General features: G+C 40.0%; 1 protein-coding gene across 1 annotated transcript in view; it reads left to right on the top strand.

Moving 5' to 3' along the window:
• Nucleotides 1-21,282, top strand: part of SENP6 (SUMO specific peptidase 6) — a 68,931-nt gene extending 47,649 nt beyond the window's left edge. Inside the window, exons 13-24 of the mRNA XM_026051277.1 lie at nt 2,910-3,089; nt 5,362-5,588; nt 6,192-6,298; nt 6,382-6,498; nt 7,160-7,282; nt 7,531-7,623; nt 9,208-9,641; nt 12,078-12,181; nt 14,590-14,678; nt 18,031-18,099; nt 18,191-18,341; nt 19,649-21,282. Coding sequence (XP_025907062.1) covers nt 2,910-3,089; nt 5,362-5,588; nt 6,192-6,298; nt 6,382-6,498; nt 7,160-7,282; nt 7,531-7,623; nt 9,208-9,641; nt 12,078-12,181; nt 14,590-14,678; nt 18,031-18,099; nt 18,191-18,341; nt 19,649-19,858 — 1,904 coding nt within the window. The 3' untranslated portion in view covers nt 19,859-21,282. The remainder of the gene's footprint in view (nt 1-2,909; nt 3,090-5,361; nt 5,589-6,191; nt 6,299-6,381; nt 6,499-7,159; nt 7,283-7,530; nt 7,624-9,207; nt 9,642-12,077; nt 12,182-14,589; nt 14,679-18,030; nt 18,100-18,190; nt 18,342-19,648) is intronic.
• Nucleotides 21,283-23,138: the final 1,856 nt, after the last annotated feature.

Below are 23,138 nucleotides of genomic sequence, written 5' to 3' on the forward strand. Positions count from 1 at the left end.
CCCAGTTTGGTATCATCAGCAAACTTGCTGAGGGAGCACTCCAGCCCTTCATCCAGGTTGTTGATGAGTAAGTTGAACAGGACCGGACCGAGAACTGACMCCTGGGAGACACTGCTAACTACAGGCSTCTAACTCGACTCTGTGMTGCTGATGCCCCCTCTGCACCCTGCCATGCAGCCACTTCTCAGTCCACCTCACCTTCCACTCATCTATCCCRCACCTCCAGAGCTTGCCCAGAAGGATGTTGTGAGGGACAGTRTCAAAAGCCTTGCTGAAGTTCAGATAGATGACATCCACTGCTCTCCCCTCGTCTACCCAGAGAGTCACTCCATTGTAGAAGGCTATCAAATTCATCAAGCATGATTTCCCCTGGCTGTATTCATGCTGACTACTGCTGAGCACCTGCTTGTCCTCCACAGGCTTACAGACAGCAGCCAGGATGAGCTGTTCCATCACTTTTCCAGGGATGGAGGTGAGGCTCACCAGCCTGTAGTTACTCGGGTCCTCCTTCTCACCCTTTTTGAAGACCGGAGTGATGTTGGCTTTCTTCCAGTCCTCCGGCACCTCCCCYGTTCTCCAGGACCTTCCRAMGATGATGGCRAGCAGCTTGGCTAGGACATCCGCCAGTTCCTGCAACACTCCGGGGTGCATCGCATCAGGGCCCATGGATTTGTGGGAATCAAKTTTCCTTAGGTGCTCTCTGACCCAATCTTCCTCTATCCAGGGCAAGTCTTCTTCTTTCCAGGCTTCTTCTCTGGTCCCTAGGGTCTGGAATTCCAGGGGGCTGCCCTTGGCAAACACGGAAGCAAAGAAGGCATTCAGCAACTCTACTTTTCTCTGTTTTTTGTAACCAGGGCACCCACCCCATTCACCAGCAGACTCACATTTTGGAGTCTCCTTCTTTGGAGATCTTTAAAASCCGCTTGGATGCAGCCCTGTGCCACGTGCTCTAGGTGACCCTGTGTGAGCAGGGGGGTTGGACTCGATGACCTCTGAGGTCCCTTCCAACCTTCGGCATTCTATGATTCTATGATTTTCTCTGATCTTCCTCTTACCACTGATACATTTGAACAAGCTCTTGTTATTTTTAACATCCYTTGCCAGATTTAAATCCAAACGTGCCTTAACCTTCCCTGTCACATCTTCCATTCCCCTTCCCTGTGTTTCTCCCAAGGGACCTGTTCTTTCCTCCACATTCTGGATACTGCTTTCTTCTGCTTGAGTTTTGCTACAAGCTCCCTGCTCATCCACGCAGGTCTCCTGCCCCCTTTGCCTGACTTCTTGCTCATAGGGATGCACTGTTTCTGGGCATGGAGGACATGCTGGTTGAAAACTAACCAGCTCTCGTGGGCCCCTCTTCCTTCTAGAGCCCTAGCCGTTGTTATCCTTCTAAGCAGGCCTCTGAAGAGGCCAAAGTTGGCCCTCCTGAAGTCCAGGGTTGCAAGGCTACTTGCAGCCCTGCCTCCTCCKCATTGGATCCTGAACTCTATCAATGCATGATCACTGCARCCAATGCTGCCCYCACCTTCACATCTCCAGCAAGTCTCTCTCCGTTAGAAATAGAAAATAAAGGGGCAGATATATTTTGAAAGACAGTAGATAAGGCTCAGGACGATGGAAATGATCATTTTGACAATAACAGTTGTACTGATTTTGGTCACTTTTTGTCATGAATTTTTAGAAATAGTTTTTTTTTTTTACTCTAAAACTAAGTAACAGGGATAGATTGGGGTGCTTGTGTGTGTTTTTTAAAGTTAAGATGCAAGAACTTTTTTTTCCTTTAGCAGCACACTCAGAGTTTAGTGTTGTTTTCTTTTCCTATCAAATGATGGTACTCTTAAGTTCCCTATATTTTGTGAAAACATAAGAAGAGAAAGTAGAAGGGCAGAATTTACTGGGTCAYGCTGGAATTACCTGAAACCGGCTGGGCTTGTACCTAGAGCAGCTGGGTGTGGATGGATTGCGTTGCAGCCCTGGCCTCCGTGGAAGCCTTCCCTGCCTCCTTCCTCATCTTCCAAGCAGGTGGTCTCAGTGTGTTCAGGAACTGCCCGCAGAGTCTGCAGTGTCTCCTGCTGTGTCCCGCTTTTGGGGAGGGGAGAGGCTTCRTTGCTTTGATTTTTTTATTCACTCGAAGGGCTTTGTCAGCCCTGGTTCTGTTTCCATCCTGTCTGTGTTTTCTATCCCCCCTGTAGGAGGATGTAGTTAGTCTGCAGAGTGGTGGAGGCTGCCACCAACRGAAGCTTCTGAGCGACTGTCCTTAACCGTTTCTTTGACCAAAAAGTAATTGCTTGCTTTGAACTTAAATGCCTTTTCAACAAATGCCAGAGACTTTGACTAACCTTATTTTTCTTTCCATTTTTATAGTTCACTAAAACCCATAAAATGCCCAATGTTGGTGTCTATGACATTCTCCGAAAATTTAGTTAAATATGGTTTTAAAAATTTACTTTCACTTGGCATTTCACTTCAGCATTACAGTTTGATACTAAGAGTAGTATCTTATGCTGCTTAAGCAGTCAGATTGTTTCTCTACATGTCTTTGTTCTCACCCTCATTTTAAACTAACCTTTTAAGGAACTTAGACAAAGATAAACCTGCAAACTGTGTTTTAGAAGGTGGTTATAAAGGTGTCATAGCATTAGATCCAAATTTAATTTTACCTGGTCTCTAGAAATACTCTTTATTCTGTGACACAAAGGCTGGAATAAACTTGGTGAGAAGATTGGATTTTGGGTTTGATTGCTTTCCAGACAGATAACAGCAGAGCTTCATCTTTCTTTCAGCACACTGACAGGCATCGTTTCCTCCGTGTGTGTTAATTTAAAAGCTTTCTTTCAAAGTTAACATTAAAATCACATTCTGCATGTTTCAACTAGATTTTATTCCAACTTCATGACCTGTTTTTCCAGAATCAGAAAGTGATGTCCGAGACATTAACCTGAAAACTTCTGAGCTGACCAAATGTGAGTGGTGCAGTGTCCGAAAATTACCCGTGGTTTTTCTGCAAACAGCGCCGTCAACCTGCAGCAGCCTGAGAGAGCAGCTGAAGATGAGTAAAGATAATGTGTGGTATGAATGTAAAGGAGACAGTAAGTAAATTAATTTTAGTCTATTTTTGTATCTGAAATATATTTCTAATATTTGGACCATTACTGAACATCCTGAAGAACAAAACTSGCATCACTGGTTCAGCAAGTATGGGATTTTTCCAGGCATCACATTTTAGGCAGATAGGCAGTAGACTTCAGAACAGCTTGGCAAAAAGCTTTCTACTGTAAAATATACTAAGTATATTTTACATCTCAAAAGATACATTTATTTAATATATCTTAATTWTAATTTTATTGTCAATAAAAATTTCTCCTGAGAAAGTTAAAGTGCATTGTATATTTTAATTAGCATAGTGCTTTTTCATTATATTGATTTTTCTTCAGGTGAAATTTGATGGTTATTTATGCTTGTACTCAGTTTAATACATATATAAATCTTAGTAATGGCACGAAAAGGTGGAAGAATGCTTTTGACAGTCTCAGAACTGTGCAATTCCAAAGCAAAATAATGTGGTGATAACYCTCCCCAGCCTCCCATGAAAGGCCTGGGCTGTAGGGATTACTGCAGTTACAGAAATAAGGGGTGGAGGGACTAGGAGCAGTGCTGGGGCTGGCAGGGATTAGGGGATTAAACCCCAGGACTCCTCTTTCACAGGTGAACAAAGGGAAAGATTCCAGACTTGCCTGGAGAGAAAATCCTTCCTTTTCCACCTTCCCCCTGCGCTCCCTCTTTGACCCCCTGAAATTACGGTTCAGAGCTAGCTTGTTTGCTTAACTGCTTCATTCTGRCTGATGTTTATAAATACTTTGTGGTAACACATTGGCCCTCTGTCCTCCAAGCAGAAGGGGTGACTCCRTAGCTGTGTAAGCTTATAGGTAACTTATAGGTGCCCTGCTATATGGGTATATAAGGAATTCTCAAAACCCAGTTAGATGCCTGAGGCCTGTGCTGATGTGGGAAATGGGGAGGATTCACAGCGGGGAGCCTGCCAGGCTAAGAGCGACCAACAAGAAATCATTATGTGTGTGTGAATATTTTCTTCTCCTGCAGCTTTGAATTAGCTGCCACATGATACTGGGATTTGCAGGCTGAATCCTATTTCTCAGTCCTTAAATAACTCCCGGGGCTTTTCCCCTCTTAAGATGATGAGTGTTTATATGATGTAAATCCAGTTCACAGTCCCCAACTTCTGGTAAAGTTTTAGGGCAAACTGTTTAATCTAAGTTACGGCACCAAAAGAAACACAGGCTGTATCAGGGGTAGCAGGAGTTGGCGTGAGAGAGGATTTTGTTCTGCAGATGCTCTCCGTAGGAGGAGATGTCCAGGGCTGACCACACTACGTGTGCAAAGCCAGGTCCAGAAATCCGGGTTTCCCTCTTGAAGGTGGTGAAATCCCTTCACCTGTAAAAGGAGGTGGAAATTGTGATGAGAGGACACTTTAAATCCCTTTCCTTGTATGCTTTAAAACTGTTTTGCTGAACAGAGAAATGGAAATGGTGTAGGATTTCAGGGCAACACAGATTTGTTCAAACAAAAAATGTTTTTTCTGTGTGTTTGTTGTTACTTTTTTTTGCAGTTGTTATTTACTCGACAACATGTATCCAGAATAAATAAGAATAGTTCTCATAGAACTTCCAGCTTTGAGTGTGTGCTGTGTAATTCTGTGTCCACTGAAACACTTCTGTGTTTCTTGTCTTTTGCTAGCCATTTTTCTAGTAGACTGAGTAGACTGAGACTAACATCTGTCTTCACACTATTCTGTTCTCCTTTTCTGATGTATTTATGCAGATGAATGTGTCTTTACTGTTGGGGTTTTTTTTTGTTTTATTTTTTAACCGTGAAACCGCTCTAGCGTTGACTTGGGAGGAGAAGTCAGGGCATGGTATTTCCCTGTGCTGAGAGGGAATTGTGCTGAGTGTGTGATCTCTGCAAGGCTGTTAAAACAAGGATGTAGGAACTGTTATAAGGAAAAGGGCAGGTGCTGGTCAGGGACTGGCACTCAGGATGCAAAGGAGAAATGCATTCCGACCTTGCAGTCAGTGTGTCTTTGAAAATGCATTAGAGGTATTTCATAATTTTAAATTAAGGCAGGAATTGAGAGTTCTTTTTTGCAACTTTATGTAGAAGGGCTTGTTATTTAATCCTTCACTCTGCAAGTTGCAAGTGTGTGAGTGGGTACTAGTGCTCTGTGCATTGCCAGTAACATGTGCATGTGTGGTGGCCCAAGGCTCTTGGAAATCTGTAGTTTCATAGATGAGCCCCGTTTTGTTTTACTTCTAACTGGATAATTTTYTGTGTCTTTGTCCGTAGGTCAAGAAGAGCAGTACATCATTTTGATCTTTGAAACTGGCCTTGATCCTCATGCAAACTCGATCTTTGAAAAAATAATTACTGACATTGGTATTAGGAATAATATTTCTGACTTCTTTGTGAAAATTTCCTTTGAAGAAGCCAACGGCAGACTGGTTGCATTTACCAAGTGCTTGGAAGACAATTCCAAAGGAAGCCCTTCTCATAGAGAAAACAAAATAAAAAATGTAATTATGGTTTTGTTTTAGAGCAAAGTCATCATTTTATTTGGATTATAAACACCAGTGCAGATAGTGTGCTGTTCACTTAAGGGAAAAAGGAAAAAAAAATCCTGTACTCCTCTCCTGGCTTTTGTATAAGGTTACCAGAATGGGCACCCAGCAGGTACCAGGGMTCTGGGAAGTAATCTCTGCGCTTGCAGCACTTTAGTAGTGTGTTTAATTTAATTTAAGGGTGTATAGTCATCTGCAAGTAATACTATGATTCAAAAAGAATGGAATGAGAAAGTTGTAAGGTAATTAGAGAACATAATTAATTTCAAATTTTATCTACTGTAAAACCATAATATTTCAAGAGAAATTAATTTGCTCTTTTAGTTAAAGGCAGTTAATGTTTTCCTTAACCAAAACTATTTCTTAAAAAATTCAGAAGTTTTGAGGTTCTGATAGAAGTATAAACATAAGAGTAATAAAAATACTAAGAAAGAAAAAAACTTGAAGCACTTCCCAAATCACTGAATCTTCCACCTCTGAACTTCACCAAACTGTGTTACTTTTTTTTAATAACCTTGGACTGTGTATGCCCATTAATCATGAGTTTATGTTTTTAAGGTTGCTTCTGAGTCCAAATTGCAGCAGCGGAATAAGCAATTACCATATTTTGATGATGATGAAGAAATTGGAGAACCACATACAGTATTTATTGGCCCCATAGAAAAGTACGATGTTTTTCTTTGCCCTGTAGCAACTGGAGGGTGCGGGGGAGCTTCACATTTGTTATCGAGTGCATTTTTCTTTTCAGGTTGATCGTTTATCCACCACCTCCTGCTAAAGGTGGTATTTCTGTGACCAATGAAGACCTCCATTGCCTGAATGAAGGAGAATTTTTAAATGATGTTATTATTGATTTTTATTTAAAGTAAGTTTTATTTAGCTCATCTTTATTGTTCTCTCCCATGGATCTTGAAAATTTATTGCATTCAAACTTAACTAGGCCATTTGATAACACTTGATCTTCCAACTGTGCATGGCATTTTTGCAAGGAACGGTGGTGCCTGCTCTGTCCTGCCTGTCAGAGGCACAGTTCTTACTTGGGGGAAAAGCTCAGTTGAGTTGTCCAGGATCTTTGTGTTCCTCACAACTTTTTTTTTCTTAACATAAAATTATACTTGTAATGTCTCTGATGTAAGATGCACATTAAGCTATTACATAGCTATATCTGTATGCTGTATGAAGCATATGTAGTTTTCAGTAGATTAAATTAAATTTTACAGATAAAAAACATCAGAGCAACTTGTTGCTTGAGCAAAATGCTTACTATCTTCAAATATTTGAACAGATATTGCATTAATACTTATATTRATGAGATCTCTACAGTTGGTTGGTTAGTTGGTTGGTTAGTTACAACAATACCAGGGTATTGTTGTACCTATTTCAGTTTCAGACTCTCAAAATAATCCAATAGTGAGATATATCACTGTGAGGGGGGCTTCTTTTACTAAACTTGGGCAATTAATGCTTTGAGTTAACACTTACATATTTTTTCAATAAGCTCTTTTTACTTTTTTTAAACTAATTAGGTATTTGGTACTTGAAAAACTGAAAAAGGAAGATGCTGATAGAATACATGTGTTTAGTTCATTCTTCTATAAACGCCTTAATCAGAGAGAGAGAAGAAATGTTCATGAAACTTCAAACCTCTCGTAAGTCTGTTGCTRAGACCACATTGTCAAGAGTGAAGTATAATGAAGGCTGCTAGAACAGATGCTCACAGAAATAAAATACTTGGAAACAGTGTAATGGTGCTAGCAAAGCTGTAGGAAACATCCAAACTTAAACTTACATGGTATATGCTCACGAAGCCTTCAGAAATTGCTAATGTGAAGCATCTGGAAATGTTCTAAATGGAAATAAGCCACTCTACAAATCATGTTTGGCTTTCTTCTTGCAGAATACAACAAAAACGACATGGGCGAGTGAAAACGTGGACACGTCATGTTGACATTTTTGAGAAAGATTTTATTTTTGTCCCCCTTAATGAAGCGTAAGTAAATGTAGCTTTTTATCATATTGTATAGGGCAAAGGCTTAGGGTTCATGATTCTAAAATTGAAAGTTGTGTTGTACCATTACTTTAAAATCAAAAGAATCAGCATCTCTTTGTCACTGATAAACGTTTGCACATCTCTGCTTTGTTTTTGAGTATGTTGTTATAGTTCAAGAAATGTTAAACAATATGAAGATTGAGCAAATTCCAGAAATTACTGTCTTGGACTTGCTCTGCTTTAATACCTACTGACAGAGAGCCTTTTCAAACTCTCCCGAAACCACTAATTTGGGTAATGTGGGTTAAACAGCTGGAAGGCAATCCAGCTGCAGTAAGTGAAGGGGCAGACAGGACTAATGTAGATACAGAATTAACTCTAACAGCAAATGCCTGATTTGAGCATGACTGTGCCAGTGTCCCATGGGAATGCAGTACTTTGCATTGAGATCTCGCGTGGGGACAGCTTGTAACATTTAAAAGAGCTCTTTTCCTTTCAGATAAGGGTTAATTTGCTGCTCTGTTTATATAACTGGTAATAAAGCATATGTTAATTGGAAACCCCATAACCCAGATTCTAGGATTTGGCAATGCTTAAATGTATTTGTTTAGTTTTGTGGYAAGTCAGTCAATAGAAAACGTTATTTTCAAAACCCACTTAGTCTGAGCAGCCATTGACTTTTGATGGACTTGAGGCTTTTTAATCATCTACTTAATGTTTTTAAAATATCAGTTAGACTCCTTATTTTTAGCTATTACTTTTTCTTGTTTTCCAAAGCATTTTAAAATGAGGCTTTGTTTGCATAATACGTAGCTAGATTTTGTTTTGCAAATTGCTACACTAAATCACAGAAACCTCAGATACTCTCCAAATCAGGTTAGTCTTAGATCCATGCAAAATATCTCAGTCTCTGAGCTGGCTGCTGCTACATTTCTCATTGATTGGACACTCAGTAAGTGAAATCTATAGTGGCAAGAATATAGGAGAATAGTGTGTCAGAATTTCTAGTTTGACCTGTTCTGGGATAGGGGATGTTGCTAGTTTTGCCCAGAAGGGGTTAGAATGTCCTTTTTGTTTTCTTGCAGTTCTTTTAGGGCTGAGCATGGCGAAGTGGTGTTACCTGCCACCGGGTGCCATAGCGCTTTTCCCCCTGTCTMTTTGAAGTATGCACACTTGCAAAACCTACTAGCCTAAAGAATAAGGGCAGTTCAGCTGTATTGTTAGGTCTGACTACTTGTTTTACTCGATAGGAACTTCTAGAAAAATGTATACAGCCATAAAACATGAAAGCTACAATCCAGTTCRTGCATTAATGAATAATATTTTCCAAAAGAATGCTTAATTCAAAGGATTCACATGTAAAGTATGAACAAATTGAAATATTTAGACAACATCTCTTTTCAATAAAATGTGTCATATTAGTGAAAARCAAACAACTGTCACAATCTATCTTTAATAACTTTGGAGGATAGTGTTTGGGTTTGTGTGTCTTTGTTTTAATTTGATGCTTTTTTATTTTCATGTTTGTGTTTTGTTTGATGTAAACAGTTGCTGGTTACTTATTAATATATTTTTCCTTTGCAGTGCCCACTGGTTTTTGGCTGTCATTTGTTTTCCTGGTTTAGAAAAACCTAAATATGAACCAAATCCTCACTATCATGAAAATGCTGCAACACAGATCAAATCTTCCTCTTCAGATGGAGAGAGCAACACTCCGTCTCCTTTGCCAAATGAGTTAGAATTGCAAAACTCGCCTTCCAAGTCCACAACAAAGAAGATATTGACCAAAAAATATAATACAGCTTTAATTGACCCAAACACTGAAACAGAGGACAGCGAGTCTTCGTGTTGTAGGAGAAGTCCCTGCAGGGGAAAAAGTGGCTTCAAAAAACTAAATCAAATAGACAGTGATGTGGAAGAACCTAACACTGTGCAGGCAGCATGCCATAAACTTGACCATAGGGCTCCAGATGAAAACGGTATACAGGGTGAATTCACAACTGCTGGCCAGTCGCTTGGTATGTAATTGTAAAAAATAGGACATTTCACAACTCTTTCCTGCTTTGCAATTGAATAAATGCCGCCCAGTGAACCTTGAGTAGCATGRGACTCGAGTGCTCACAACATAACTAATCTACCGTTGCCTATAAAGTGTTTTTAACAACTGCTGACAGGTGTGTCATGACATAAAGCTGGGTATGAACCACTCTTTTCCCAAATTAGATAAATTCCCACCTGACCTTTCTTCGTCCTGAATCATTTTGTAATTCCAGTTGAGACTGGAAAGGGTAAGGAAAGAAGAGCAGCTGATGATCTTTTGACCATGGATGTTCGTAATGTGTGGGGAGGTGAATTCAGATTGTTCAAGCACCCTTAATTCTAGTGGCTTCTGGCACTTGAGGTTCATTTCAGTATTGTTAACTTCTTTAGGGTGCTGATGGAAGATTCATGAAAAGACTGAGGATTTTTCTTTTAATCTTTCCTATGACCACTCTGTCACACTTAAGAAAGTTTTCTCCRTGTAGTAGTAGTAGCCATCTCTTGTGCAGAGAGAATTACCATTAGTTGCAGTGATCTGGAACAGAATATGCACAGAAATGAGGTGAGGGAGACAACATGGTTTTAGAAAGAGGTGAAGGAGAAGATTCCTGTGTTCTGTGTGCTCACTGCAACATTTGCATCCCCTTGAGTCACAGACACTCAAGCATCTGGTAGTGCAAGAGCTTTAGCTTCATGCGCTGAGGATTCCTACTGAGGCCACTGGCTTTATGCTCTATAAGGAACTGCACAGTATCAGAGTAAAAAGTCAGAAAAGTTTTATGGTTTAATCTACGTGCTGTAGGACATGATGATTTTAACCCTAATATGTTAGGGCAGTAAAYCACCTCTATTTTCTATCCTAAACTTATTTGTGGGTAAAATATATTGAGCTTGGGTTTTTTATGACAACATTGTCAGTTTTCCAGGTATTTTTTTCATTTCATTTATCTAGCCTGAATTATTTTGCAACCTAGGTGTGATTGACTGTTTATAGTYTAGCTAATATTGACTATATATGTGTGTATATATATATATTTTGTGACAGCATTGTATTGGTGGATGAGAGTGCTTTTCTCTCTGCAACTTACCCTGTTGCTTATCCATTACAGGTGCTCTTGGTTAATGCAAATATTCTTRTTGGTCACAGTCTCATTTCCCAGACATTCAAGAATGAGCCTCAGTTTGAGACTGACACTCAGCAATATTTTGACGTCTTCTTTTAGATGCACTAGGTGCCTAAATTCCGCTCCTCTCAGATGGGTAGTGGGGATGGGGCACTTGGCTGTCCTGCTTGTCCTTCAGTTCTTTTCCTGAAAGGTCATGAATCCCAACTCTTAACTGCCAAACCTGTGCATATATACTGGATATTTCAGATTATTTTAAAGGTGCCTTTTTTTCAACGATATGGTGAAAGCCTAGAGACCTCCTCTGCTCACCCTAATGCAGTAGCTGATCACTGAGTAGCAGTTGCCTCTGCCTGTTTTTTCTTCTTAATATTGTAAGACCCTGGACATCTGCTGCACATAGAGATTTGGATCTCAGGCCACCTCCTGCTGTATCACATTTAAATCAGTAACAAATGGTACCTAAATAACACTGAAGAGAATATCCAAAGTACTTTATTCTATTATTATGATTGTGATTATTACTTAACTAATTAGATTTTTACTCCTTAGTGCTCAAAAGCCATTTCAGTTCTTGAATGATACTGTGATACTTCTAAGTACCAATTTTTGCCTTCTAGGACTGTATCATCTATAAGCTGCATTAGTGTATGGCCTACTTTTTTGCTGAGGTCTTTTTGAAAGTACTGAGCAATATTAATTCCCAATTTGTCCCTATGGAACTCCACTGATAACCTCTTTCCRAACTTCCTTTAATTTTGAATGCAGTGCTGCCTCTTTAGCCACTTCATTGGCCCATTTACTGTTCTCGTTGAAATCTTGGATTTCTTTAATACCTAATAGTTCCTGCTCCTTTATTTTTTGTCATGGTTTAGATATATCCCTTTTCTAGGAAAAGTTTTCTTATAAAAATACCAGTTAGCAGTACCACATTTTACTGTTGTAAAGTCCTTACAGATCTCCAGTGGTAACTTCATGATGTGTTTTAGTCTTTCTTTTTTCTTTTATATATATATTATATATATTTTATATATAWGTATATATGTATGTATATGTGTATATATATACTTTTATTTATTTTAAGTTTTTCTCAGAGTAAAGAAGAACTTGTGCTGTTGTTACTTAGAAACTTTTCACTTTAGGCTTAYATGCATCAAATAATGCTTGTCAGCTCTATCACAGTTATTCTGAACAACCCTCAGCAAACTTGAGGTATTTACAATTAGTTTGTTCTTCAGTCGTGGTGTAATATTTGATATTTAAATGTACCRTTGTCTATGGTTGATGCAGATGGCTTACATAAAATCAGACTAAACTATAGTGAAGACTCAACGGATGGCAGCAAACTAAATGAAGATGAGCTTATAGATTTTTCTGAAGACCAAGATAACCAGGTAAAAAAAAATGTTATTTGGTAAATGGAATTTATTTTATGTTCAGAATAGACAATTAAAATATTGTCTAGATGGCAAGTGTGTATTGCCTAAAGCCAGTCTGTCTTTAGCAATGTAAGATCCGAAGCACTGATTATTTATGAAAGTTAGTAATTTAGCTGGAAAAAAAAAGAGGACTGTACATTCTTTCATTGAACTGTTTATTAGGAAACTGCTGTGCTGATCTTGGATTTAATTTTGAATCGTTTGCATAGTGACAATATTCTACAAGGATTTTAGCTAAACTCTTAAAAAAAAAAAAACAGCTTTCTCATTTTGTCTCATTTCCCCATGTCTGCCTAAACAGAACCAAGAACAGGTAACTCTTCTTTCAGATCCATTTCTTAGATATAAACAGACACATTAATAACTAGGTGCTACTTTTCTGTTTTGGTTTATCACTGTTTTTCTAAACAAATATAGATCTGAAGATCTGATCAATATGTATAAGTTCWTGAAGGGGGAATGTAGGGAGGAAGGGATCAAACTTCTCCATGGTGGTCAGTGACAGGACAAGGGGCAATGGGTGTAAGTTGMAACACAGGCAGTTCCATCTCCATGTGAGGAAGAACTTCTTCCCTGTGAGGGTGCCAGAGCTCTGGCACAGGCTGCGGAGTCTCCCTCTCTGGAGACCTTCCAGACCCACCTGGATGCCGCCCTGTGCCCCGTGCTCTGGGTGTCTCTGCTTGAGCAGGAAGGTTGGACTGGTTGATCTCTAGAGGTCCCTTCCAGCCTCAGGTCTTCTGTGACTCTCTGATATTTATAAACAAACACACCTAATCGCAAAGCATTCTTATTCAAGCTGAAGATTGAAGGAAGTTTGGATTTTTTGTTGTTGTTGTAGRGGGTCTATGTTCATTACAGTGCCCTTTATTGACTCTCTACTCAGGTAGGAGGGTAATATTCCCTGTTCTGTAATCTTAGATAAACGTGAGCAAGTTGGAACTTCTACAGTTTCTCTTCTTAAGGGACCTTCCTGTTCCTGTTACAGGTGTATGACTCCAAGTTGTCTGAAATAAGGAATCAGAGGCTGTCAGATATGCAGACTAGGAATTACCTATTTTTCACCTTTAAGTCCAGAGCAAACAGTTATTTTCCAAAGCCTGCAGCTATTTACAGTGGCTTCCAAACTGTATGTATGTGCGTGGACACACACCAAACCTTCAGCTTATGTTGAGACGTGAGCTTTCAAACAGACTAAATCCCCCTCTCCTGTCATCTTACATGACACCATTCTTTGATTCTTCCCTGTTTTTTAGTAGTAGTAGAGTTCCCTGATGTTGGAGAGGGTGAGTGTTTCCAAACTGGAGTGTATGGCATGAAAGCACTGAAGAAAGCACATGGTCACCACATGTTCCTTGGGAGGAGGAGGAGATGCTTCCTTTTCCCAGGTTGCCCTGCAGCTGGGAATTTGGCTCCATATGAAGCTGTCGAGATATTTTGTATCGTGAGCAAACTGAGTACAGAAGTGGCAGATCATGGCAGACTGAATACACCTTCATATCTGCCAAAAATTGAGTTAAGGCTGCAGTAGAAACAGGAGTACTAGGAACAAAACAGTGCTTTTTTAATAGAATAGAATCTTGATGGCATAACATGAGGATTTCAGCCAAGGCCCTACATGTTAATGAGGTGAACATAATTATCACTAAAAAATTTCCAAATCATGTTGATGGGGATTGCTGATTTTGGACAGCATCTCTTTCYCTGCAACGCAGTGGTTTGTACTCATGTGTTTGTGCTCACGGSTAGTGAACTCAGTAGTACTCTTGAAAGGTAAGGAGTTGTATGGATCATTGGACTGCCTTTAAATGTAAGAACTTTATATTTATGGAACTTTCATATCCTTCACAGCAATCGATATTGAAACAAAAAGGTTAAAAGATACTGCCGGTCTTGTGGCACGTTGGTTTGGGTAGCATCACACCAGATTGCTTTTGGATTTCCCTTCATCGAAGAGCCAAGTTGGGACAACTTTCGGAGTGATTGTGGAACAGGGGCTGAGTACTTCTGTGCTCACTGCAGTTTGTCTCTCCATTTATAATCTCCATTCAAACCTGTGTTGAGATGCACCTATTTGGGACAGCAGTGCCTTGAGCAAACTGTGTGGGTTTTAGGTCTTTTTTTCCCAKCTCTTTTGCATGGTAAATAGTACAGTTCTCTTTGTGTCATGGATTTGAGAAACGTGAGACTGAAAGTTGGTGATGTAAATTTTATAAAGAGCAGACAGATGTTGGTGAAAGCTATCACTGCTTTATTAAATTTGATGTTATTTGTCTTGAGTAAAAATGGTGAGAAGGAATAATTTCTTTTGCCTCTGTTTTTTTTAAAAAAGCTTCTAAATGTGTGTAAATGTGTTGCTTTTGTAGGAAGACAGCAGTGATGATGGTGGACTTGCAGATGATAACTGTAATTCAGAAATGGGACAGTGGCACCTGAAGCCTACTATCTGCAAGCAGTAAGTATTGCAAGAATTAAAATAGACTTCAAACTTGGAAGCTAATGAAATTAAAAAGGCAGTAACTAKGGGAAAAGGTCATGTTTTGTCCTAAATACATGTTAACCAGCATGGTACTGGAATTTGAGGGGTACTTCTGTGCCTTATATCAACTTTGTAATCAACTTCAGTGAACAGAGAATTTAATGAATAAAGCTACAAGCAACATGATAGTTGTTGGTTTCTGTTAAGCCTGTGAGCTGCTTCAGGTTATGAAGAAAACTCCTTCATATAAAGCTGTTCTTTGATACTTTGCTGTTAGATTCCCACAACAGGAGAGTGCAGAAGAATCATTAAATTTATCMCTGTATATAAACAAGCAGAGTATTTTAAATAAAAATGTACTTATTTTCTGACACTTCACTTTGTTCATCCATTCTAGTATTTCCTCCTTTGTGACTGTATTGGTTATTAGAAGGATAATGGTGTCTACAATATATTATTATGGCGTAGGATAAAACTATATATTTGTATGTGCTGTGAAATGTGTATTTATTATGCATAATTATTTGCATACAGGGACAAAACCTCGTCTGTGTTTCGATTTTTAGGAATAGTTTGTGATGCTATGAATTTATTAATTCAATTATGTTGTCCCATTCTGCTGATGGATTATTTATACATAATATTTCCCTGCAGTGCTTGTACAAATAATAAATATCTTTAAGCAGAAGTTAAAATAAGTACAAGGAAAACCTAAAAATATTAATGCATTTTTTGATTAGCTCTAAAAAACAGCACTCGTGTACACTAATTTGGATGTACCARCAAAACTGTGGATAAATGCATGCAAATATTTAATGTCTCTGTTTACTAGTGTGCAGACATAAAATTACGAAGTCTTGAAAATGCTGTTTTTCTAAAAGGACAGAATTAACTTGGAGCTTAGCTGAAAGTACCTTGTTAATTTTTTAAAAGTCTGACCTTTAATTCCCTTCTCAGTTTAGTGATGTGACAATCATGTTTTAAATGTGTTCTTTACCTTAATAAATGGTGACAACCCCACAGAAAAGACCAGCTGATGAAAATGGACTCTGTGTTTAAAATATTAAAATGAAACATTCTTATGAACTTGAATGGGACTGCACATAGTTGAAAATTATTTGATACAATTTAATTGAGACATTGGAAAGTATTTTTCGTCATCCATAGGTAGGATTTCACCTAGGAGAAGCAATGTAGTTCTCATCACACAGTTCTTCCAAATATAAAGTAACCTCCTGGAGAAAGTGAAGCAAATGCACTATCACAGATAGGCCCTATGTGACATTCATTATACAGTTGTTCCTGCAGTCAGTTTTTATGGCATTTGCAGAGGGATGTGCTTTGCTCTGCCCTTCCTCATACACCAAGTGTGGTTTGTAAGGTAGAGCATGATTTTCAGCAACTTGATGGAGTAAAGCACCTTACCAGTCATTTAAATCAAGTAGTTGAATATTGTTACCTCTGGGTCCCCCTCAAACCCAATACTCAAATATTCTCCAAACTCAACTCTGCAGGTAGGGGTGACCTTTTCTGTTTCCCTGCTCTKTTCTGACCACTTCGAGACCTTTCGCCCCTGTAGCTGTTACTAGGGGTATCAGGTCACAGACACCGGTTCTTCAGTGGAAGCTCTGGTTCCCCTGGGCCCATCAGTGTCTGAACTGCTCAAAGTCAAACTCAGTTGCTCCTCAAAATTCTTAAAAAAAAATTATTACTCTACAAATTTCTTAAGGCCATGTCAGCTGGTTGCAGCAGTTACGTAGTTGTGACTGAAATTCTGCATGGTCTTTTCTGGGAGTTGTGTGCACACTGCTCAGTGTCTAGAATCTGAGAGTGTTAGATGCATTTAATGGCCTTGCTCCACAGTCCACTCTACTTGCAGCTGTAGAAGCACTAACAGAATCTATCTGTGCCAAATTCCTTTTTCTTTTTCCACTCTATTCAGAAAGTTAAGCAGAAGTAACAAGTGGCTAGGAGAGCTGGAGCATTTGCACTATTAACCTCATACCTGGTCATCAGGCAGACTTAAAGAAAAGCAGTCAAGTTCRTTTCAGAGATTGGTGTCTTTAGGCACCAATCATTAGACAGTTTGGGTATGAAAGCTCTGCCCCCACGTATGTCCCTTGAGGTCTGCACAGCAAGCTGTGGGTGTCTACTTCTGAGCATGAGATCCCCAAAATAATAGCTGTTGTGAGGGAACAATGAACTGAATTGAGTGGATTCCAAGATGAGTCTATTTCCATACTCGCCAACTTTATGAACTTTTGCAGGTAGCACAAGCTGCAGTAGATAGAGATTCAAAGACCTTTAGAAATCTCTTAGGTTTCTTGAAGATGTTCCTCAGTCAAAAGTCTCCATCTTTATGATTCTAAGACCTCCAAGTTCCTTTACCTCAGGAAAACTGCAAGATGATTTACTGTTCTCTAGATCTCTACTCATTTATAGCGCAGGATAAATGACTGGCTGTTCCTCTATCCAGGTTGAGAGTCAGAGTCCCAAAGCTGCAGCTATGTTCTCAGTTTAGGCATTCTGATGTCCTGGGGACGCTGGAGACCCACCGGGTAACACAGACCTCTCAGCTAAGCTCTGAACTTTCTGTCAACTTTCCTGAAAAAGCCTCTGCAAACTACAGTTCCTCTCCTTACGTTTTACCTCCTGCCTCTTCTGTGCTATTACTTTCCCTCCTTCAAGAGGTCATGTAGCTTCTACTTAGTGTGCTTCGGCTTTAGCATCACAGCCAGAAACCCTCTGGTTGACTTTAACTTAATTAAYTTGTATCATATCATTACTCTCTGCTGTTCTGTGATGCTCCCACCCTTTAATGCAGGCTGCCTTTGGTAGGTGCTAATCCCTCTTAGTTGAGATGGTGCTTCTCAAACTGGCTTTCTGGTGCTTCCGCAAACATACGCACCCAGTGTCCCCGTAGGTGCTGCAGAATGTCCCGCCTGGGCTCCAGTTGCCCCTCCGGGAGGGTGTTTGTAGGTTCTGTATCTTTCCAGTGCCGTTGAGGTGACCCAGATACCTTGTACTCTGAAATAGCATAGATGCCTGAGGGCTTTTTAGGTAACTAGAACTCGCCTACAACAAATGCTTTCAATATGAGACTAAAATGTCTTCAAATTTGCTCTACCTAGTGGAAGGTTAAGTCTAAAGATATCTACTTTTCATTTAGGTACCCCAGTTAGGGGATTATACAGCATTGGCAAAAGTATGTAGTATTGATCTAGTTTTGTTCAAGATCACACCACAACTGTTTTAATAGCTGCCTGCGTAACTTGATTTTCTGAACTGCTCCAAAATAAGTGTACTTAAAACTTGTGTTCTCTCATAGGCCTTGCATTTTGCTTATGGACTCACTGAGAGGCCCTTCCCGGTCCAATGTTGTGAAAACACTAAGGGAGTAAGTTTTATATCTCTTAGCTTTCTCAAAATTATGCAAGTTTAAAAAAAAAAAAAAAAACAGTTTTAATTTTCATGTTCTTTCATTGTAGGTACCTAGAGGTGGAATGGGAAGTCAGGAAAGGCAGTAAAAGAAGCTTTTCCAAAGATGTCATGAAAGGTTCCAATCCCAAAGTGCCACAACAAAATAACTTTAGTGATTGTGGAGTGTATATATTGCAGTATGTGGAGAGTTTTTTTGAGGTATGTATTTTTTTTTATGTCATTATTGGTTTTGCCCAGCAGAAATCAGATGGGAGTTAGTGAAATCATTACAATGGTAAAAATCTCTTTACTGTAGGYGTTTTGCTATTTTTATATATTTTAATGTATGCATTAACATGCACAATAATGAATTATTTCTGGGGGGAGGGAAAACCATACACGGCYGGTCACGGGCGGGAGGCGCGTGGGGTAACGGCAGGAGCCTCCCCGCGGCTTCGGGAGATGGCGGCCGGGCCGCGTGGGGGGGAGGGAGGCGGCCGGCAGAGGGCGCTGCGGGGCCGCGGCCGCCCGTGAGGGGCCCGAGGGGAGGCCCGGGACTACCCCGCGTTTGGGCCTAGGAGACGGCGCCGCTGAGCGGGGCCCAGGGCCCTTAGAGCGCGGGGTGGCCGCGCAGGAGGAGGCTCCTGMTTGGGGCACCCACCTACTGCGCCGGGGTGGGCAGCACGTGGGCCGCACGGTGCCTCTGCCACCAGCCTGGTTTTGAGCGATTGCCCTCCGTTTATACTCCCAAATTTGACCCTCTCCCTCAGAAAAAGCCCTAGGATGTGTCCACGTTTCATTTGAAACATCTGTTTTCAGTAACTACACTAATGAGGTTTTATTAACAGGCTTGTTCCTCATCCAGSCTGTTGCAAAACAGGAGATCTAGAGAACCTGATCAGCCTCTGTCTGTGGTTACCTGCCTCCTCATGGTGTTTTTTTCTGAATCTGCCACAATTGGAATTAAATAGCAAAGGCTATTTAAAAAATCTCCAGAATGTACTGCCCGTTTCATAGTAATCATTATGTAACTGTTTAGATGACTTAAGTTCTAGCAAGGCCCTGCTTTTTGGGTGAAATGTAAAACAAAATTTCAAAGGTAGTTACGGTCCTAAAGGTAGAGTAGGAATATATAGCCGTGGATTCCTAAGCAGCTCTGGATTTTGATGCCAGTCACCTTCAAAAAATGTTGCTATACCATCACAGCTTTTTTTAATGATTTCTCTCAGCAATTTATGCAGCTAAATGTTTTACCTAAAAGAGGTAGCAAACTGAGTAGGTTATTTGGGCACTCTTGTAACCGGAACTGACCTGTGTGGAAGGTATTGTGTAACATACTGTGACTTGATTTATTTGACCTTAATCGTGTGGTGTACAAGACACCTCTAGTTGTGGAAGCTGTAGAAATTTAATTTCGGACAGAGTAAATGGGGAAGGAGGAGTGTGTTTTTCCCTGCTGAAGAATTCTSTCCAGTTAGTCAGGTTACAGTTCCTCACTGTGCTGTCCAAATGAACTTTCCTTTCAGAATCCCATTCTGAGTTTTGAGCTACCAATGAACTTAACAGACTGGTTTCCACGCCCACGAATGAAAACCAAAAGAGAAGAAATAAGGAAAATAATCCTGAAACTGCAAGAACAGCAGAACAAGGAAAAGAAGGGACAGAAGGATCCAAATTCAACAGAAAGATCTTTGCAGGAAGGAACAGAACAACTTATCAACAGCAGCTCAGACTGAATGTTGTATCTGTTGCATGTTAGCTCCACAATCAGAATTGAAATACACATTTTGTCTGCCCAGACGTAAGAATTGGCATATTCTCTGCTCAAAGTTACTTGGGAATGTTTAATGCCTGTATAAATGTGTGTCATAAAATGGATTAATTCCCACAAAGATGTGTATTAAGTAAGTCTGTACATATGTTAATGAGGCCAACTTTTTCAGCATTTGTAATTACTTTTTTTTTCCACTTGTTAGGGAGCTTTTGTTATGTATTTCTGTTAATAGAACTAAAATAGCAACTTCTAAACATAAAGCAAATAAAGAAAATATTTATAGGATAAAATGGTTAACTTTTTCTTTTTCAGTAAAGTTGTAATGTTACAGGCTTAAGTAACACATAGGGAATGATTTGGTAGTAAGGTAATTCATATTTTGACCCTATTTAGTTGCCCTTTACAAGATTATTCTGCTTGCGCTACAGACAATAATATGGGTAAGTGTCTCAGTGTACCAAGGCCTCAGAGAGGGTGATTCCCATCCTCGCAGTATCTAAGTGTAGGCAGTGTAATAGTTAATAGGACTGCTTCAGATTTGGGGTTTTAAAAGATATGCATTGCAATTAAAATTCCACACTTGCTTTAGTGGGACGGGCTAGGGAAAGGGGAAGAATGCTCTTTGACCAGAGATTACTATTCAAGCAGTATTATAAAAGTGGTTTCAATGAAGTGATCTTGAGTGCTACTATTAAATCATATTTTGTGGATCCCAATTGTTGTACAGGTGTATTTTGAGACTTCCTTCATTATAAAATTGTATTTTGGTAAGTGTACTTGGAATAGCAGATTGCCCACATTACATTTTCTATGTTACAATTCTGAATGTTACATTCATATGTGCTTTATCTAAGTAATGAACATTTAAAAAAAAAAGTGTATGATTACTATTTTTTGTAATATCCACGCAAAAATACCAAAATATCAGTGTTCATTGCTTGCTTGTTTGTTCTTGGCTTTAGTAGCATCAGACTAATGTTTGGGATTTGTTTGGGTGATTGCAGTGTGGTTTAATTTTAAAAGAATCTAAAGTTCCACTGTTGTTCATAGTGCAAAGTCAGCCTTTTATCCGTCCTAAAAAGGCTTTGGTATTGAAATGGGGGAAAAAAAGAAACAGTTTGTGCAAGGATATATATATCTCCAGTTTTAGATGGAAGTCCTTGAAGGGAATCTGTCTCTTGAAGGGAATCTGTCTCTTCCCAGAAGCAAACCTGTCAGAGGAAGAGGGGGGCCTTCTGTCCCACCTTGCAGAGCTTCTTTTCTCTCCTCATTGTCCTACTGGGAATGTAATGTGTCGTTCCCTTCTCCCAAAGAGAAGCAGCAGAGAATCCACCGAGCAGAGAACCCTCTGCTCCCGGGATCCATCCTTATGCACAGGATCAAGTGTGACCYGGTACTCGGGGCTCTCCATGAGGCCTTGATTCCCACCGAGGCCGGAGACGCGGGAACTCCGGGTTTCCCTGCGCAGGCGAGGGTTTCCACGCAGGCCCTGCTTGCGAGCGGGGTCAGCAGGGCAGAGTGTTGCTCATAGCAGCTGCAGCTCCGCGCACGGGTTTCCCTTGGGATTCAGGGCAGCCTTCGAGGCCACTTCTCCCCCTTCTTGCGCAGGCCCTGGGCCCCGTGGAGAAAACATGGGCCCCGCGCGTACGTGTTAGGGAAGGCTCCTACACACAATGTGGGAAATATGTCCGGGTGAGCATTTGGATTACAAATTAAATACGTAATACACATAACCTCCGAGTTATTTCCTCCATCAAGTTTATCCATCATTCTTGCCATGGYTGGGGAAATTTTGTGATAAAATAGTTTTGGATGGCTTCCTTGCAGCGTCTTGTAGCTGGTTTTCGTGCAGCTGACATACTGGAATAGTAGTAGTTACACAGATGCAAGAAAATCAACCGTGGCTCATAGGGAAGGAAGGAAATTATTTCTTGGGAATGCGAGCCAATTGCAAACAGAATGTATTCCATGTATTCCTTCTCGGTCTAGTCTTTTCCCAATAATGTGTTCTAATTATATGGAATATACCCACAYTTGGTCAATATAAGTTTTCCTTTTTTTACCATTTGTGATGCAGGTTCATAATGCAATGGTGCAGAACTCTTTGGTTCTCCTGCTAGGAATGGCCTGGTGCTTCCTCCTCTTCCTTCCTTCCTCTTTCCTGTGYTCCCTTTCTTTCTCCCTGCCCTTTCTCAAAGCTGTGAAGAAAAAGTGTTTGATTTATTATCACTTAATGTTAACGGTCTGAGATCCTCAGTCATATGCAGCAAGCTAATATACATGTTGAATATAGGAAACTTATTTTTTTAATAAAATGTGATGTTAATAGAAAAAAACAGAATTAAGAATGAGTTATTTAAAGCTTAACTTGGTGTACTATTAAATGAGCTAAATAGGTATGTGCTTTTAACATAATGGTCAGTAATGTGCTTTGCTATCTAAAAAGGAGTTTTAAAGCGAATACTGTGGATCAGTTTTGTTCAGTAGAAGTTAATGGGGTGGGAACTGTGTGTTTATTTAATTATAGTACAAAAAATGTTTTGAAGAAAGTGCAAGTTGTGTATTCCTGTACTAGATCTGAGATGACAAATGCTGTAAAAGTAGCATGACTCAGTTGTGTGGTGCAGGGTATCAGGTGGCCGCCTAATTAGATGTATCTGCTTGTATTGGTTTTCATGCTGGATAGAATAACAGTTAAGAATTCTTATAGAGGTTTTGGATTACTTCGCATAAAAAATGCATGTTTTTGTAGTGCCCGTTTGCAGGAGAGCGGCAGAAGCGGAGGAGACACTGAAGCGGTCCCTGGTGACACTGCTGCTTTTCTTGTTGGAGAAACTGAGCAGACTCTTCACAGAGCAGAGGCTCTAATAGAAAAACTGCCTTGTTGCTCTGGGAGGGGGAGGAGAAATGACTGCAGTCCCAACTGGGAAGAATTTAACCTCAAAAAYGCTCAGAAAAGGAGGAGTGAAAAAAATCAGTCAGTTTAGCCATGGTGAGACAACCACACGGTTGATAATTTAKTTAGTGTATGGAGTAGCTCATCTGTAAAGCAGAACAAGAGGCTTTTGCATCTGAGGTGGTGAATTTTTAGCTCCTCTGGTATCCTTGCTCTGGAAATCTGAGTAAACTACTAAATTTTTCTTAAGAACAAACTCTAACAGCTTCCTTAACCTACGAGCACGTCATTAATTTTTCTTGGATTTTGAGGCGGAGCATATTTTGAGTCACTGGCTTAAGCCCTC

This window comes from Nothoprocta perdicaria, unplaced genomic scaffold (assembly GCF_003342845.1).
Source record: "Nothoprocta perdicaria isolate Ctin4 unplaced genomic scaffold, notPer1 scaffold_74, whole genome shotgun sequence".
Classification (NCBI taxonomy): domain Eukaryota; kingdom Metazoa; phylum Chordata; class Aves; order Tinamiformes; family Tinamidae; genus Nothoprocta; species Nothoprocta perdicaria.